The following is a 20,007-nucleotide window of genomic DNA, read 5'->3' on the forward strand; positions in this document are numbered from 1 at the left end:
GAGCTGTCGTAGGTTTGAGACAACAATTCTCTCCAAAGCTTCCGTTTTATAATACACGGCGTTAATTTTTACTTCTTTATCGATGAAAATCAATGGTAGATTAACTCGCTTACAAATTGCGCCCCAAACCATCACTGAAGCTGCACTTTGAAATCGAGGTACATATATTTATTTGAGACGCAGGAATATTTTCCTTAGCTGCTGCCCAGGCCCAGTTGAGGCTGCTCCAGGACAAGGAATTTCTCATCAGAAAAAATGAATCTCATGAAAAGAGTGCCGCGATATTATCACCTTAGCTCTATCCAGCCTCTTTTGCTCGGATGGTTCGGAAAAACCATGAACTTTACGGTTTTTAAAGCCTTGAATCCAAGATCATGTCGCGTCGCCAAGCATCATCTATTCCCTGTGTGATTACAGGTCAAGAGGATCTATTACTATTACAAACTCCGTATATTTTTATAGAAATCAGTAACAGAAGCTTACATTTCCGAGTTGGGTATATGTCTTAATCTGGAAATAGATTGGTTCGGAGGTTTAAGGGCAGTGCGCAAAACAGTCAGGCTCAATGAGTGATTTTCATATAAGTATGATCAGCCATCCGTCTCATCATTCACTGCCTCGTGAGAGTCTAAATGATTGGGAAGTAAACAAGTCACTGACAGTAGAGCACTCAGTTAGTAGCTCAGTCAGCACGTTTATTCTTTCGTGATGGTACCCAATCCTTGTTTTGAATGACTGAGCGTACATGAGCTGTTCATGAGTGAACGATGCTCTTCTGCTACTGTTGGGTACAAACAATTGAATAGTACAATGTTGACAGCACCGAGCGCCTGCTCAGCAAGCAGAAGATAATAAATTCAATCCTAAACCCGCTCAATTAAAAAAATTGTAACTTTTAAAAGTTGTCAAAACGCCATTCACATTTACCAAACGGTATCCTATAAACTTCCTTGCTTACAAATTCGCTCACACGTATAATATATTGTATTGCACACTTAGAAATAACTACTTTTACACGAGACGTAACCCATATTGGACGTAAATAATAGAACGTAAACAAACATTCCATGTAAAATTAAGTGTTCTCAAACCGAAACATCAGCTATTCGACGAAGAGAACGTTTGATTGAATTGATTTTCACGTTCCTTTCAACTGTCGGTCTCAGGGAACCAAAATTTACATCAGTGCCAACATTTCAAAGGGGCGTAATTGCATTTGTAATTAATGGCTTTAGCCGTCAATTTCTCGCAAATAAAAGCTCACTCATGAAAATTAATTGCACCAACAGGTAGAAGAATGTTTCCTCTACCAGCTAGCATTGTTCATTTGGAGGAGTGAGCTTTTATTTACGAGAAATCGACGGCTTCAGCCATTGTTTACAAAAGCAATTACGCCCCTTTAAAATGTTGGCACTGACATGACTATTTAGTAGTGTGTGTGCATCACTGAAATTTCCTCACTTGGAAAGAATGCTCTGAAAATTTAAATTTAATATTGAATCCTTCTTTCTTCGCGGATTTCTCAACTCCAAGAATGATATTTCAATCAGAACCAAATAAATACTGAAAGCTAATTTCTAGCTTTTTCAGTAGAAAATTTGCTCATTTAGTTGATTGAAACCTCGTTTCGCTGCTTATCAGTAAGAATAGTTCTTTTGAGTAGGCAATCTACAAAAAATATGACACTATCCAACCTTCAACCAAAAAAGCACGACAATTACTTGAGCGGATGCAGTTCCACCAACAGTGAACCGCGTTGGTTGCCAAGAGAGCTTCTGACCACGCTTCAAAGTAGAACAAAAACTCTTTCCTTCGTAACATATGTGCCTGCCGCGGCTGATGTATTCGCCATCGGCAGCACAATAAACAATCAACCCTCGCTTTTTTTATCCATCCTATCCCTGCTCAGAGCCAAGCGCCAGCAATGTTTGCTGCTTTAAAATTAATGTCCTAGGTCAGTGTTTATTATCGCGTACATACATACGAATGTACACTGGAACTGTACGTGTTTGTGGAATGTCTGATGGCTGGCATCCTACAAACACACCGAGCACCAGGCAGATGGGGACGACTGAAGCACTGCATGTTTCCTCGCTTTTCCACGTGATTTTCACTTCCGCTGCTGCCACCCCACTTAGGCGAAAGAAATTATGTCTCGAGATAATGAAAATTTTATTTCCGATTTCTATCGTCGTCTTCTCGTACGGTGATGTGAGGTTCTCTGCCGGATATCCGAGAAGAACTCAAAAAATTGCTGCAAGCCAGGCTTGGGCTTGGTGTTGATTTGTGCCAAGAGTTTGCATTTTCGGGGGGTCCTGCAAAAGCACGAAGACAGCGAAATCGATTTTTCTTAGCAACCAGTCCAGTCCAGTCCTGGAGGGGTTGTTTATGGGCCAGCATTATACCGGCACCGACCGAATTCTAGTTTTACGAGCCAAGTGAGTTTTTTTCATCATAATTACAAGTTCAACACGAAGAAGAATTTTCGTAAAGGTTGAAATTTTCACGAGCAAAAAAATACAAAGGAAAATGCAATGCACGATAAGGAATGCTAACGAGGCTCAGTGCAGAGGAAGATATGACCTATCAGGAAAGCTTGATTTGCATTTAAAAAAGGAAGATAAACGAGGATGCAGAATGATACGTTGAACTGTGCGGAAAGGTCGGCGCTACCCGATATGTAATGGTAAATGACAAACCCAACAAAAGTGTGACCTGGAAAGCCATACGGCAGAGCGGAAATTACCGCTATGATTTACGATACACACTGCTGTAAATCTGTTTCCTCCGAAAGGCGCTGCCCCGGCAGTTGATGCAAGCTTTCAGCAAGTCCGGGCGCTAAAAACCGGGCCAGTTGTTGGTATTGTAGGTACATACAAATTTGATGTGGCCTTCTCCCATTGCGATTGCGACGTGGCGATATGGAAATGGTCGCCGCGGTTGTCTGACTTGTGTATGGGTGCTGCAGTTTGCTCCAGTTTGTCAAGTCATAATTCATTTCAGCATTTTTTGACGATGAATGAATATTTATAATTGTGTGCTTTATGAAGTACTAAACAAATTATGGTTCTTTGAATTCGTCCCCCCAAAAGAAATTTGTTCTCTCCAATATGACGGAGTGGTGGCATTTGGGTGTATTGGTGGTTGATCGTAAAACCACTGGCAAGCTATATGTCATACCAACTGCCAGGTGTCCAAGCGTGAACGACCCGAGCGGGACAGGACTTCACCTCGTTGCTACGTTACGGACGGTTGATAAACAGTTTTGGTGCCACGTGCTGTAACGGTTCGGTGGTTTTTCATTCAACAACAGTGTGGGTGTGGGTATTATTTTTTATGTCTAGTCACTGCACGGCGGTAAATCATCTCGATGGGTGCCCGTTTTAGTTTTTCTTTGGGCAAGAGAAACAGGATGGATAAGGACAATCGAATTCTGTTCGAGATCACTTTTGGCACTACAGCATTGAATCTTATGTTTCAAGTGCTGAAGATCCTTGCTTTTTAAGTTCAGTTATCTTTGTGTACTCAAAAGCAATGGGTGTCCGTTTTGCCTTATTAGTCAGCATATTTCTTTCATCGTTTTGTTATTATTTTTTTTTCCTTGATTTGTTTTCCGTCGATCTTGTTTTCCAATGCTACCGAAGCCAGGGAGGAGCTCCCACACCTGGACCCTACCTATCGACCCATCAACTCATGAACCTTCCCCGGTTCTTGAGCCTTACTTTCACCGAGATTCCAACAGCCGAGTAGTTCTGAAATTTATTTTCCTGAGATTCGGTAAAACAGTTGCCAAGACTCAGCTAACAAATAAAATGTTGCTGAGATCTCAGCAAACAAACAGATTTTTTGCAGATATATCAGCAAAAGTAGATAATCCTTATTAGAATTGTTAAACTAATTTTGGGTAACAATTATCAGTTTAAAAAAAATCGTTTATGTCTGTATTTTTAAAAGATTATTTAAAGTTTAACTTTCGCATCTTAAAGTCTGGAACGCGTAAAAGTTGGTCAACTTCAAATTGGTGTATTTCTGTTAAAAATGCAAAAAACCTGAAATGCTGCATTTGTAAGTTGAGTGTATATCCAATGGTTGCTATGATGAGTTTTCACCGTTTGCTCTCCAGTTTTCAAAATGACGTTCAAGCAAGAGGAGCAGGGTGTCAAAATTTTTCTCGTTCTCACACGTCAAGTTGGCAAAATTGCAGGATGTGGCCAAATCGACCGTGACAAACGTGTTTAGGGAGCGTCTATCGACCGCCAGGAAGCCTGGAAGCGACGGCAATCGTAATCCGGACGTGGCAGCGACGACGAAGAAGATGGCGGAGAAATATAAGCGGAATCCTAACCTCTCCATCCGGAACGTCGTTGGCAAGCTCAATGTCTCCCATACTACTGTGCAGCGGGCCAAGAAACGAGTCGGGTTGTCGACGTTTAAGAAGGTGAAGGTCAATATTTAGAATTCGTTTTGCTGGTCCTATGTTGAATAGTACTAGTCGCAGACAATCCTTGAAAAATACCAAAAGATTCGTATTCTGAGGGAAAATTTATAATAAATTTTTGCGAAGTTTTCAAGAAAACTCCAAGAGATTTCTGAAGAGATTTGCTAAGAAGGATGTCGGAGGAGAGTGTGGACTACCCAGACAACCGAAAGTCGTATGTACATACAGTCTCGTAAATTGCTACAGTTTAAGTCAACATCGCATATCAGAATGACTTACATCACTTTATGTTTAAATTAAAATGTATAGAATTAAAATTTCTGACTTATTTCCGATGAATGAATTTCCGATGAATGAAATTTTTTCATCGAGCTGTATCACAAATTAAATCGGATTACCATTGGCCTAGCTAATGGGGTGCCAAGGGGGCCATGCCCCCTCTAGAATTATATAAGCCCCCCAGAACTTTTCGTAATTTGTTTTTATTCACCGGTATTTTACCAGCTTGTCAGGATCGATGCTACCAATCTTTTTTTAAAGTCCTTTATGATGACTAATTTTCTTATGATCTGCACTAGAAGAAGCAATTTTGAGAAATTATATTATATCGTTCAAAGTGTTTTTTTTATGTTACTTCATATGCGAAGTTTGCGATTTTGAGAGTTGGTTGGAAATGCTATCTAACATGAAGCTTTAGTGTGATAATTTATTAGCTAGAGAATGATCTTAGAAGAGTGTAGGTAGATAGTTCCGTTAGAGTACGGCAGTATGCAAATTGAAAATGAGCGAAGGGCCATTAATGCGACAGTGCAAGCCAAACACACACTCTTTGCCTAACCCGTACGATGTACGCGGAGATTTGAAGTATGTCTTCAAATCTACAGACATCGGTATTTAATCGATGGCATAATCAGACGTCTTCAGACTTTACAAATTGGCCATGAGACCATGGAATTTTCTTTATCTTCTGGGAACTTCGTAAAACTCCAAGGACTTCTAAGAAGTTCAGGGAACATCGTAGTAATTGACGAAACTTATTAAAAATTCTGGGAACTTCATAGATCTACAAAAAAAAAATCGTAGAAACAAGGAACTTGGAAAAGTTCTGAAAGCTGTGTAGAAGTGGACAATTTATTTAAGTTTGAGAAGCTACCAAAAGATTCGTATTCTGAGGGAAAATTTATAATAAATTTTTACGAAGTTTTCAAGAAAACTCCAAGAGATTTCTGAAGAGATTAGCTAAGAAGGATGTCGGAGGAGAGTGTTGACTACCCAGACAACCGAAAGTCGTATGTACATACAGTCTCGTAAATTGCTACAGTTTAAGTCAAATTTCTGACTTATTTCCGATTAATTCCGATGAATGAATTTCCGATGAATGAAATTTTTTCATCGAGCTGTATCACAAATTAAATCGGATTACCATTGGCCTAGCTAATGGGGTGCCAAGGGGGCCATGCCCCCTCTAGAATTATATAAGCCCCCCAGAACTTTTCGTAATTTGTTTTTATTCACCGGTATTTTACCAGCTTGTCAGGATCGATGCTACCAATCTTTTTTTAAAGTCCTTTATGATGACTAATTTTCTTATGATCTGCACTAGAAGAAGCAATTTTGAGAAATTATATTATATCGTTCAAAGTGTTTTTTTTTATGTTACTTCATATGCGAAGTTTGCGATTTTGAGAGTTGGTTGGAAATGCTATCTAACATGAAGCTTTAGTGTGATAATTTATTAGCTAGAGAATGATCTTAGAAGAGTGTAGGTAGATAGTTCCGTTAGAGTACGGCAGTATGCAAATTGAAAATGAGCGAAGGGCCATTAATGCGACAGTGCAAGCCAAACACACACTCTTTGCCTAACCCGTACGATGTACGCGGAGATTTGAAGTATGTCTTCAAATCTACAGACATCGGTATTTAATCGATGGCATAATCAGACGTCTTCAGACTTTACAAATTGGCCATGAGACCATGGAATTTTCTTTATCTTCTGGGAATCGTAAAATCCAAGGACTTCTAAGAAGTTCAGGGAACATCGTAGTAATTGACGAAACTTATTAAAAATTCTGGGAACTTCATAGATCTACAAAAAAAAAATCGTAGAAACAAGGAACTTGGAAAAGTTCTGAAAGCTGTGTAGAAGTGGACAATTTATTTAAGTTTGAGAAGCTACATAGAAGTTAAGGGAATATTATTTTATTTCAGGGAAGCTCATTTTTGATCGGGAACCTCTATATAATTTCAGGGCACTTTTTTGAAGCCTCTTGCACTAGAAATAGTTGTGGAAATTACGTACAAATTCAAGAAATTTCGTTCGTAGAACTTCGCGGAAAATCAACGAGAAAGGTAAAAGTACAGCAAACTTTGTAGAAGTTTTGCGGATTTCGTAGTATTTTGAGGAGCTGCGTAAAACTTCAAATAAGTGTAAGGAATTCCTTTTTTGATTTTGCTCTAAAGTGCCTACAGGGTGAGAAAAAATAACCCGTGTTTTTTCGCTCAGTGTATAGCTCGAATTTGACAGATGCTGAAATGAGCACACCTCTGCCAATTGAGACCTTGATACATAATAAACAAACGCTTGTAGTTAAGTTTGAATCGGTTCACGTGTATTGCCGTAATGAAGTCTAGGCCACTACGAGGTGCGGTAATTAAGCTTTACAAACAATCGCAAACAGTTCGGGATGGTATAAAACGATACCATGAAATCGGAAATTTGGAGGACCGTTCAGGAAGAGGCAGAAAAAGAAGTGCGAGGACCCCTCAGAACCGGAACATACTGCGTCTTAGGATTAATCGAGATTCTAGACGGTTCTATTCGAAAAATGGCGGAATCATTGAAAATCGACCCAAAGTCAGTACGAACTATTCTACGCAAGGATTTAGGATTGCATTCTGACAAATTTTCGAAGAACCGTTACCTAAAAGACAGGATGAAAAGGAATCGGTACCAAAAATCCATGATTTTATTGAAGGATTTCGGCAATGGATCATTGCAATGAATGAATGGGCATCGTACGATTTTATTCACCGTTGAGAAGATTTTCACTGTTGAGCAATACGCCAGCTATTGCCAAAGGGGTCTTCTAATCGTACGAATGCTGCCAGATCACATCATCCAGCTTCGGTGATGGTTTGGGCGGCTTCCGGTAAAACAGCCGTAATTTTTATCGAAAAAGGCGTCAAAATCAACCAACTAGTCTACCAGAAGTTGCTGACGGACACAGTTGCACCTTGGGCACGTACGCATTTCGGTAACAACGGTTGGACATTTCAACAGGATTGGGCACCATCGCATGCAGCGAAAAAGACACTGGAGCTTTGTAGCAAACTTTTTCCTAGATATTTGACAAAAGATGAATGGCCTTCAAACTCTTAAATCCAATGGACTATTCCGTCTGGTCTATTCTTAAGTCCAGAGCCTGTACTAGTCTGTGGAGGAACTAACGTCCATCGTCGATAATTTCCCTAAGAGGTTGAATGCGTGTGAGTCAAAGGAGCACATTTTGAGAAATTGTTGTGAATATCATAAACTATGTTGGTGTATCTACATTTTCCATTTATATGTTGTAATTCAGTACACAAGCAATACAGTTATGACTAAATCATTACACACGGATAATTATTCCTCACCCTGTAGTACTCCTTCTGGGCTACAACCCTGGATTTTCGAGATTTAAAACAAATCAACTTTCAGAAGAGATTACTCCACAACCAAATAAACTAAATTTATTCGTGACCTTAGAACGTCAATTTGAAGTTTTTTTTAATTATTATTATAGTAACAACAGTACACAGACTGATTACCGGCAGCTATCCAAATTGTCAAAAAACGGCATATTTTCACCATGGGCGGGATTTTTTATTTCTTAATATTTTGGGGTCAAATTTTCACCACACTTTGGAAAACTCTTCTACTTGATGTTTTTCCAAGGTCTAATAATTTTGACAAATACTTTTTGAGATACGACCAGATGAGTGAGAGGTAGTTTTGAGCTTTTCTGGTGAAAAATTATTATTTCTTGAATTCCTTCACTTCCAATATTTTTTTTTGTTGAAAGTTGATTTTTTTTTAAATCTCGAAAATCAAGGATTTTAGCAAAATTAAAAAAAGGGTTTATTCAGAATGCCAAACTAAGCGTTTTGGCCAAGTTTGACTCAAATCGGTGACATCGACCACATGTGTTGTACCGTCTTGAACTGGAATGACCCGTATGGAATTTGGAATAAATGCAGGGAACTTTGTAGAAGTTGAGGAAATTTAGTAAAACTTAAGGGAGTTTTGTAGATGTTCAGGAGACGTTGTATAAATTACAGGATATTCTTTCAGACATCCTTCCTAGACAGCAGGAAGCAGTCAAAAGATCTTCACAAATACGAAGAATTGATACCCTGACCCTAGGCGACCAGTCATCCGCGTACACGTCAGCCTCCGTCGCCGCCGCCATTGTTTTGGCTATTACTATTGTCAAGCCCTGTCCAGTGGCGCCCCCGCCGGCCAGCCGCCACAATAGCACGCCGTGGTCAAAGCGACCACCTTTGTGTGGGTCGCTACCGAGCTACGGACGAGAAATACCACTGGTCACTGCACCGAGAACCCCCTTTCCGGCGAAATCCGACTTGCTTCGCCGGCATTAAGAGATCGCCTGGTCGTGGTCATTGCCTCGGCCCATGTAGTGGCCGCCATTACATTCATCTCCACTTCCGAAGCAACTACCAGCAGGGACGGCGTCCTCTGGACCATCGTCACCCCCAGAGTCTCACCTGCACCGTTGCTATCGTCGCCCACCGCCCACACTGTACCGGCGCCCTCTGGACCAGCGACACCTCCGAAGTATCGCCCTCCGCCAAATCTAATAAACAGGTATTTAACCGTTTCTATAGTGTTGGTTGAGTTCTCCCGTGTCCGAAAAGTCTCCCACGCCTATACGCCATGAGACCCGGAACCTACAAGGGTCTTGAGTAGCCACCCTGGAAGCTGCCGTTGCTCAAGACCAGCAGCTTGGGGCTTTGGGGGGTTCCCTTCAGGAACTCAGCGGTTCCTTTGCTTATAAAGCAGTCTTATACCAGCTAATTGAACATGATGGAGTCTTAAATGATGAATCAAGATTTTATGGACATGTTTGTACATTCTCAATATGGAAGACCCGTGCCGTGGTGATTTAGCTTTATTGTCAAGAATTAGCACTCCAGCAGCTGATTTCCGGGCATGAATATTTTCGAAGAAATTTATGCCCGGAATTCAGCTGCAGGATAGTTTGAATGCCTTAGCACATAAAAAAATCCGCTCTTTTTGTGTATTTAGTGATCAAATAAATCAAGAACACTGAAAAAGCTCGTGTAAATAATTTATTGGTTCCGAATGGGTATGACCAAAGCTAACTAAAATCCCAATGCTTTTGTAAAAATAAGTTCAATTATTATATAGTTACAAACAGGGACACAATCATTCAGGTTTCGAGTTCATTCTTTTCGATTAGAATTAAAGTTAAATCTTGCTTGACTCCGAATGTTAATTAGTCCGATGCATCGAATAAAAAACTGTTCTGGATAAATGCCTTACTACTTTCTTATCTCTTTAAATATCAAAATCAAGACAAATTGTAACCTGAATTTTCATAATTTATCGTAAGATATCGTAATGAAACTGGCGAGTTACAGCGAATCAAGACCTATCGATTAGGAATGATTTATTAAGTTTGTGCGGGTTGCTATTTGTGGCAGATAAAAAGTGATATCTCCGTAAATACAGCCCCAAGTAACCAAAAGTTCCGCATTCAACGATAAAACTCACTTCCAAGTTCCATAAAGTTCCGACAGAACCGTCAAGTTCCATAAAGTTCAAATAAAGTTCCGACAGAACTTTCAAGTTCCTTAAAGTTCAAATAAAGTTCCGACAGTACTTTCTTTTCAACCAACCAAAAGTTCTGCATTCAACGATAAAGGGTGATACGGTCAAAATTTGGTCAAGGGAAAACGCGTGTAAATCGGTGAAATCGTTTATTTAAAAAATCAAATTAAATTTCTTTTTCAAGTTCAATTAGTATAAAATTCAGGAAAAATATTCAGTTAGGCTTCCGCTTTTCCAAATCCGAATTGCCGGGCCTTACGCTTGACCCCTGCCATCAGATTTTGTACAGCCACCTTGTCCACCTTCTTCGCCGCAGAAAGCCAGTTTGCCTTGAACTGCTGCTCGCCCTTAGCAGTTTTTTTGGTGTTCTTTAGGTTCCGCTTGACAATAGCCCAGTATTTCTCAATTGGGCGGAGCTCTGGCGTGTTGGGAGGGTTCTTGTCCTTGGGAACCACCTGCACGTTGTTGGCGGCGTACCACTCCATGGCCTTTTTACCGTAATGGCAAGATGCCAAATCCGGCCAAAACAGTACGGAACAACCGTGTTTCTTCAGGAAAGGCAGCAGACGTTTATTCAAACACTCTTTCACGTAAATTTCTTGGTTGACAGTCCCGGAAGCTATGAAAATGCTGCTTTTCAAGCCACAGGTACAGATGGCTTGCCAAACCAGATATTTCTTTGCGAACTTTGACAGTTTCATGTGCTTGAAAACATCTGCTACCTTTCCCCTTCCTTTTGCCGTATAAAACTCCTGTCCCGGAAGCTGCTTGTAGTCGGCTTTGACGTAGGTTTCGTCGTCCATTACCACGCAGTCAAACTTCGTCAGCATCGTCGTGTACAGCCTCCGGGATCGCGCTTAGGCCGTTGTATTTTGTTTATCATCGCGATTTGGAGTCACTACCTTCTTGTAAGTCGATAGTCCGGCTCGTTTTTTGGCTCGAGGCACGGTTGTAGACGATACACCAAGCTTATTTGCGGCATCTCGGAGAGAGAGGTTAGGGTTTCGCTTGAAACTACCGGCAACTATCTTTGTCGTCTCAGCGGCTTCCGGTTTTCGATTTCCCCCCGATCCAGACTTCCTGGCTGTCGACAAACGTTCCCCAAACACTTTAATTACATTTGTAACGGTTGATTTGATACCGTTTAAAATTTTTAAAATTTTGATACGCTGCTCTTCTTGCTTGGACGGCATTTTGACAACTGAAGAGTGAATTCCAAAATCAAAATAAGAGCAACATTCTACACACACACACCTTCAAAATGAGGGGTGTTCAGGTTTTTTAAATGCAAAATTGAAAGAAATACGTCAAGTTGATATTGACCAAATTTTGACCGTATCACCCTTTAAAACCCACTTTAAAGATCCATAAAAAGCATCTAAAGTTTCAACACAACTTTCTGGCTACTTTAGAAGCAATAGAAAGCACACGTGGAACTTCAGGCTCTTGATGTTCAAAAAAAGTTACTAAAAGCATCCCTAAGCACTTCTCAGGAACATCAGGCAAGGCTGAAAACATGGCCACAAGAAAGTTCCGAATAAGTTCCTAACGCAACTTCTTGGCAGCTTTAATTTATCTTAAAAGTTCCCTGTGGAGCTTCTTCGCAACTTGAAAGTTTCTAAAAAGGTCCATCATAGCCCACATGAAGCAATCCGCACAAGTCTTTTTAGGAACAAAAATTAATGTACGTAAATATGAAATGATTTTATATTTATGCAGTGCATCCATTCCATCCAAACATAAACAATAAAGTGCAATTTTCTGGATTCGAACCCGTGTATTTGGCATGGGATCTACGAACGCTAGCCACTGCTCCACAAGTGTGTTGGAATACAACGCGGACAAACATCAATTTACAATTCATCAAGGTTTTGTGTTTTGTATTCAAGTCAGTCAGCTGGCACTGACAACTCCAACAGTAGGCGGGACAACAGCTCACTTTAATATATCTCAGATGGTGTAGCGGTTCGTGCTGAGGCGCTCACGCAGAGAACGACTGGGTTTAATTCTTAAAACAGCTTCAATACTACGGATAAACCAATACACTTCATACTTGCCTTTAGAAATAACTTTCATAAAGACCTGACCTTCATAAAAGAGCGAACTTAAATATAAAATTGGTGTAGAGGACAAACATCTTTTTTAATTATTTTTTTAAAAGTTCCGTTCAATGCTCTTCAATTATGGTACCGGACCTTTCAAGTTCTTATAACGACTTAAAATGAGGCTGCTTAGAATTCTATAGACCACCTTCAACCTAGCTGTTTAAACCACAAATAACCTTTTTTTATCAGAACTATTGGTTACTTGGGGCCCTAATCGAGATTTTAGGGGTTTTGGATGTTAGAAATCTTAAAATGCATTTATCTCCGTTAATTCAGCCCTAATTGCGATTTCAGGGGTGTTTAGGTGTTTGAAATTGCATGATTTCGGTTAATGTTCCTAATGTCGGCCTAAGTGTCCCTAATTTAAAAGGTAAGCATTTTTTAACATTTTTTCAATAGCAACCTAAAATATCCATTTGTATTGTCCAGATGGCGAATTGATCCAAGAAAAATTTAAGACTGTAAGATTTTTATCGATCCAGAGACCAACCTTAGAGCAATTTCCCCTACTAACAAAGTGCTACACTCGTACACATCCTGTTTTGCGAAGAAACAACCTCTAATCATATTAAACCAGGTTCAACTTAGATTTGCTTTGCATACTCTGTTAAAGGGAACGCAACCTCGCTTCCTGCATGAACAGAATAAAAAAAAATCATGCTAATTGAATTTCACGCGATGGCACTACAGCTTTCACTCAAGCAGGCATGGATGTTCTACAAAAAGTTCGATAGGTCGTGATGCGGGTTTAAAAACAGCTACCACGGTCTAGACTCCAGACCCCGTCTAGACCGTGTCCTGAACGCTCCCAGCCCGACAAACTTAAACGCTCATCGAATGTCAATCACTTAGGACATACCACCTCGCTTAGACTCGCGCAAAACTCGCGCAAAACTCGCGCGGAAGTGGGGGTATGGTGGTAGTCAATATGACTGATCGTGGCGGGGGATTTTGCTGACCTTCAACCGAAAGCGCGTGAAAATGTGTGTTTGGGGAAACGACTAGACAGCAACGGCACGCAGGCAGACAACCTTTGGGAAAATGCTGCCCCACTCGACGACCACGGAATGATGAATGAGTGAACCCCCTCCCGGAGGAGAAGGACGCGACTAATTTGTCAAATTGTTAGCTCGGGAATTTGTATGCGGTCGGTCGGTCGGTTGGTCGGCCTCTTTTTCAAACGTCCGGATGGTCCTTGTTGATGTGGCTACTCATATGAAAGGTCTATGAGCTGTGGAATGAGAAATTGACGGCAGAGTAATCAAGTTAGTATGGTTGTCAAAATGCAGCAGCTGTTGATGAGTTTGGAAGCCGGGGGGTTTTCCGTCATGGTCAAGGATATTGCATTAGGTTTGGTGGAGTTTTAGATGTGAGCACCCCTCGATGCATAACACATATGGAATATGTGAGTAAACTCTTTTCCCTACGATAGTGTTTCGATCGTTTTGATTTGTTTAGCCATTAGTCGTCATTTATCTATTCTGCCTCTCTCGATGCACAGGGAACCAAGCATGTATATTTACAAGAGTACTAATTGATGTGTACGTTTGTCATTAGGCTGCAGCAACGGTTGTGGACGGTGGAGATTGAGGAATACGGGGAAGACTAATTACGGGATTGACGACTTACTTTCGTTCCGCGCAGAACAACCGTGGCGGAGTGTAGTTCTTGGGAGTGTTCCAATGAAAGTGACAATCTCATAAATTTGTTCTATAAATAGCCGTTGTCTACCGATTGTATCAACGTTTTGCACTGACGACGTTAACGTAACTGTGTTTAATATGTATGGTGATTACTGTAATAAATTGATTCTAACCTGACAAATGAAATACCCTTTGATGTTGATACTCTTGTGTGACTGTAACCCCTTGATATTGGGATAAATTTGTGTGTAAACTTAGCGCGTCGAGCAGGTCGATGCCAGGGTCCAGTGCGCCACCTGTGGAAGGAGAGAAGAGAATTTCGTTAGTTTGATATTTTTTTAAGGAAACACGAAAGTGATCTCTATAAACTTCGAAACTCAATTTATCAACATCTTTCGTGTACGGTTTTTGGATAAGAATAACAATTCGGTCAAGTTAAAAACAAAATCCATCCATTTGGTATTTCCATTACCCAGCATGGTATCACTTCGGATTTTAAGTGTATCATGATCAAACAACATGATGGACCTGTCAGCGCTCTGACAAGCGGATCAAGATTTACGGCCTGTGAAAACGACTTTTCCGCGCGCCATGGTGCGCGTGTGTCACATAACTAGTCTCAAACTCTGAAGCCAGCCGCGACGCGATCTCTTGTTGACAAAACAACGATCGTTAATCTGGTGTGAGAAGGACCGAACGCGTTGGCGGGAGTCTTTGTGAAACACGAAACATCAATTGCTACGGTCAGTACGGTGATGAGCGCGAGATGATCGGACCGTTTGACACCCGATGATAAGCGTGTCATAAATGCGTGGAAATTATGTGCCTCAAAAGTGTTTCGGTTCGACGTGGATCGGTAATATGAGGCCCAAGTGTCCATTTACGGACGATGGAAATAGTTTTAGAAACAGTTAATTCGCTTGTTTTATTGTAAGTGGTAGCAACCAATCATGATGCTGCTGAAAAGGTGGTCCCTTTAGCGAGAAACTGAGTGACTGGTGGATATCGAATGTCGATTGTTGAGTAAATTATGCGTGTTGGAGTTGAAACGACCCACATGGATGTAGTTCATTCATAAAACTGATTTTTGATGCGATGGGATCAAAGAGGCAAATCAGGAAACCGTAAAATGTGGAATGATCTTTTTTCTGTTATGCAGCGATTGCTCAAGCATTGATGGCGTCGTTTTGCGTATCATTTTCAATGATAAATCAAAACTTTGCCGAAGAAAGCAACCATGTGTTACTATCTGAATCTTGAGATTTGGCACGCTGACTTTTGAGATAGTTTCAAACTAAATAATCCAATATCTCTTGAGCTCTGCCACCTGGACATCTTTGCTGAAGACAGCAAGTTTCTGTCTGATGAGGATTATCAGGTTTAGATCTTATTGCAGCTTAGATAAAATTACCGTTTCACTGTACACTAGCAACATCTAGTGCGTCAGCTCCAAACTAATGATATCATTAATGGGGGAATTAATGAATTCTCGGCATCCAGAGAACCGCTAGAACTGTAGGTGCTTCAAAAACGATTGCTGCTGAAATCAATTAACTTGAGCTCAAGGAATATAACAGTAATTCCACAGAATTTCCACACACAAATTCACTCCACTCGCTTAGAATTCCCTGAACTCCAGGAATTTTCATTTCTCCTGAAACTTCTATTTCTAAATGTACTTGGAATCTCCAGTGCACATAAATTTACACATCTCTAAAACTTAAAAAAAACTCTAGGAACTGTTGAAACTCCTGGAGATCCAAAAATGTTTTATGGTATAGTATACATCACCTAGTTTGTCTGCCATATCCACGTTCGAAAGTCCTGGATTCGCTTTAAAAGCCTTCATGACGTTCTGACGCAGTTTCCGGTCCACTGTACCGCTTCGACGCCTTGATTGCATCTTCCAGGAAACTGAAAAACGTTTCTTGAAACGTTGCAGCACTGCGCAGACGGTGGTATTGGCCATTTTCAACTCCTTTGCGATCCTCGTACCTGACCATGTTGGGTTTTCATATCTTCCATCGCGTGGCAATTCAAGAAAACATATTTTTTTTTTTAATTTTTGCAGAGGATTTCAAGAGAAAGACAATGTAAGCAAAGATGTAAAGTGTCAAAAGATTCCAGAACCGACCACTAGGAACGCTGTGCTGGACAAAAAGAAGCGATCCGATTCTAAATTGGCAGGGCTTTATTTCAAATTTGAGTTACGCTCTAGGGCCATAAACTGGAGCAATTATGCCATAGCTCACTCACCCTATTTAATTTAATTTTTATTTCTTAGAACATTAATTCAACAAACACCTAGCCAATAATCGGTCGATGAACAACAGAACAGAATTTAATTTATTTTAGAAGCGTCGACTTTAAGAATTTTTTTACCAAATTTACAACAACCAGTGGCGGTTAGAAAATCAAATTCCAAAATTTTCAATTCAACAATTAAAAAAAAAAACTCCATTAGTTTTGTAACTCCAAGCAATTTTTCTGTCCTTCAGAAACGTTCTTCATCGTCTAGATGCACTTCCGCAGTTATTAATTGAGAAATTTCAATGCCAACCATGAATTTGTATATATTGTGGTATACATTTATTACACTCAAACAAAAAATCGTATTTTCCGATGTTTTGCGAAGATAACTTCAATTGTTAACCAAAGTATGATCACTCTACAATTGATTATCTTTGATGTTACACATCAAGATTATCGACAACAATGATAATTCACTGCTATGAAAACAATCACAGAGTTATATATGTTGAAATCCCGACCATCTACGAAGCTGTTGTCTATGGCAAAATTGATCAGAAATCTGACACCTTTAGAATGGTGAGAAGATAAGTTCAGAATTCTGCTATAATGTGACGCTAGTCTTCTTCTTCTAAGTACCATGAAATCAGCTGAAATGTTCAGTAAATCATTGTGTGCATTTGTGCATTTTTACTGAACATTTCAGCTGATTTCATAGTACTTATTAACCTTTCTACAGCAGCTTTTCCGATGATATATGGTACAATTACACTTCAAAATGGTGCAAAGCGATGCATACGAAGGAGCATTTTCAAATGCTTAATGTACAGTTTTCTCTATTTTAGGGAGCGTACTTTAAATATTTACTGTGCATTTTAAGATTTTTAACGTATTTTGATCAATCATTTAAGGAGATTTTTTTTAGTTATTAAGTTTATTTTCATCCGTTTTATTGAGCAAAAGTAGGGCTGCCGTTAAAAATCCCACCACTATGCTGTGCTGGTGTACATCTTAAGTTCTCAAGATTACTATATTTCGTGTTGTTGATTATCTGGAAAATTGCAGTCTTCGATAAGGTTGCTCAGTTTACCAAGGCCTTCTACATGGTGGCTAAGCTAGTATAAAATTCCCTCCCTATGCGGTGAAAACAAGTATACGAACTTCCATACCCAAGAAGATAGCATATGAATATCTTAATTAGGTATGATAGCTTATTTTGGTATGCTTGAGGTATCGTTATCGAGTCAGTTATCGAAATATTTAGCAAAAAAAAAATCAAATAAATAATAAATTAATAAAACGTGATCTTTCAGTTTTTTTTACAATAACTCCTAAACTATGGCCCACTTAGTAATGGAAAAAAAAAACTCTTGCTTATTTCAGCGCTCCTAGTGGACGTTTTCGGAAGCATTTGATGTCTATTTGTTGAAAACAACAATAATATTAACAGTGTACATAAAACGCTCTTGTTTTGGAGACAGTCACCATTAAGGGTCCTGTGCACCATCAGCGGTGCAAAGGGCCAACGTGAAAGACTTCCATCCTGGGCGGCTGCTCCCTTTTGCCTTGACCGGGGCCCAGGTCAGATTCCTATCGACTTGCTTAATTTCCTTATTGAGGCTCCGCCGCCATGAGCCCCTGGGTCTGCCTCTGCTGCGATGCCCTGCCGGATTCCAATCCAGCGCTTGCTTGCAGATTTCGTTTCCGCCCCGTCGAAGTATGTGGCTGACCCACCTCCACTTTCGCTCTCGAATTTCTGTTGCTATCGGCTTCTGATGACATCGAAGATGGAGCTCAGCATTCGCTGATACACACCACGTCTCGCTGGCGTATAACAACACATATTCCACGTTCGAGTTGAAAATTCGGATTTTGGTGCGTTGACTTATCTGGTTGGATCTCCATACGTTTCGTAAACTCGCAAAGGCAGCCCTAGCCTTCATGATTCGTGCACCTATGTCGCTCTTGGTCCCGCCGTCCGACGCTATTTGGCTGCCAAGATATGGGTTACTTTCGACCTTCTCCACTGCTTGCCCCGCTACCGTAAACTTGAAAGGGTTGCCCGTGTTGATATCCAACGATTTGGTCTTGTTGACGTTGATGGTGAGACCCGCCGCAGAGGAGCGTTCGGCTAGGTCATTGAGCTTACTCTGCATATCAGGGCGCCGTTGTGCTAGTAGAGCAACATCATCAGCCAAATCGAAGTCGTTGAGATGCTTCATGGTGATAGGCTGCCAAAGCAGCCCACGATTCGGTTCACGGTCAATTGCACGTACCATGATCTCGTCGATTACGATGAGAAATAGTAGCGGTGATAGTATGCATCCTTGTCTCACACTAGCGACTACCCGGATAGGGTCGGACAAGGCTCCGTTATGCAGAACTCTGCATTTGAAAGCCTCATACTGCGATTCGATGAGGTTGACGATTTTATCCGGGACTCCCTTGCGTCTCAGGGCGCCCCACAGATTCTCGTGATTGAGACGGTCGAAAGCTTTTTGGTAGTCAATGAATACCAAATAAAGGGACTCTTGGAATTCATTGACCTGCTCCAGGATGATGCGAAGCGTGACAATATGGTCCACACAAGATCTTCCGGCACGGAATCCTGCCTGCTGCCGTCGGAGAGGCGCGTCGATCTTCTCCTGTATCCGATTCACGATAACTTTGCACAGAACTTTGAGAACAATACACAGTAACTACTAGGACATCGTTGCTTGCTATTTTCAGAATTCACACAAGAACAACATCAGCATCTCTTATTATGAGAAAAACTAAAATACATACATTCGTGATGGTCTTCGGCAACAGTGTCGTATGACAGCGCCTGTCATATGACATTTTAATTTGGTACTGTAATTTGATAGCGGAAGCAGAGGCAGTCGATTATCACAGAAGATTACAAGACTGCTTACAGGCATACCGCGCCAGTAGGCAACCAAATCGATCACTCAAGCAAAATACCGTTGTTAGAACCTGTGCTCGAAAGCTGTATGACAACCTGCTAACCAAGTCCGGTGGGTGCATACTTATAGATCATGAAACATATGTAAAGGCCGACTTCGGACAGCTTCCAAGACCAACATTTTACAAGCCGGATTCGCACGCAAATATATGATCTGGCAGAGAATTTGCAGCTGTGGTTTTCGTCGCTGAGAAAACGATGAACTCGGAGGTTTACAAAACCGAATGTCTCCAGAAGCGAATTCTTCCCTTCATCCAGTCACATGATGGTCCGGTGACATTTTGGCACAATGGTACAATGACAACGGAGTCCAGTTGTTATCCGCCCAATTGCCTCCAGCAGGCATGGAAAATCATTTACATTCATTTAAAGCATTCATTTACATTAATTTGCCTCTAAATTTTCTCATCAACAGAATTCCGCAAAAAGATGTATAGAGCATTTGTAGGTTTTGTTATTAACTACAACTTTTGCCCATAACTTAAATATGTATCTCTTATGCATCACGAACTAGTGCGGGCACAACTTGTTACTGTTTTTCAGTGAATGTGAAATACATTCACTGAAAAACAGTAGTGGCTTCTGTTCGCTCTGGTTCGTCATGCATAAGAAATACGGATTTGAGTTGTTAACAAAAGTTGTAGTTAATAACAAAGCCTATAAAAACTCCATACATCATTTTGTGGAATTCTGTTGACGAAAAAAGTTAGGGACAAATGAATGTAAATGAATGCACGAAATGAATGCAAATGATT

General features: G+C 40.6%; 1 protein-coding gene across 4 annotated transcripts in view; it reads right to left on the reverse strand.

The window, feature by feature from the left end:
• The window catches only part of LOC135706301 (protein kinase C-binding protein NELL2-like), a 388,995-nt gene that overhangs the window by 113,493 nt on the left and 255,495 nt on the right, over positions 1-20,007 (reverse strand). For all 4 annotated transcript variants that reach the window (XM_065227890.1, XM_065227892.1, XM_065227891.1 and 1 more), the window contains exon 2: positions 14,211-14,333. In XM_065227890.1, coding sequence (XP_065083962.1) covers positions 14,211-14,333 — 123 coding nt within the window. The remainder of the gene's footprint in view (positions 1-14,210; positions 14,334-20,007) is intronic.

Source organism: Ochlerotatus camptorhynchus, unplaced genomic scaffold, assembly GCF_037179485.1.
Source record: "Ochlerotatus camptorhynchus isolate MF236.1 unplaced genomic scaffold, CSIRO-AGI_Acam_v1.1 ptg000277l, whole genome shotgun sequence".
Lineage (NCBI taxonomy): Eukaryota > Metazoa > Arthropoda > Insecta > Diptera > Culicidae > Ochlerotatus > Ochlerotatus camptorhynchus.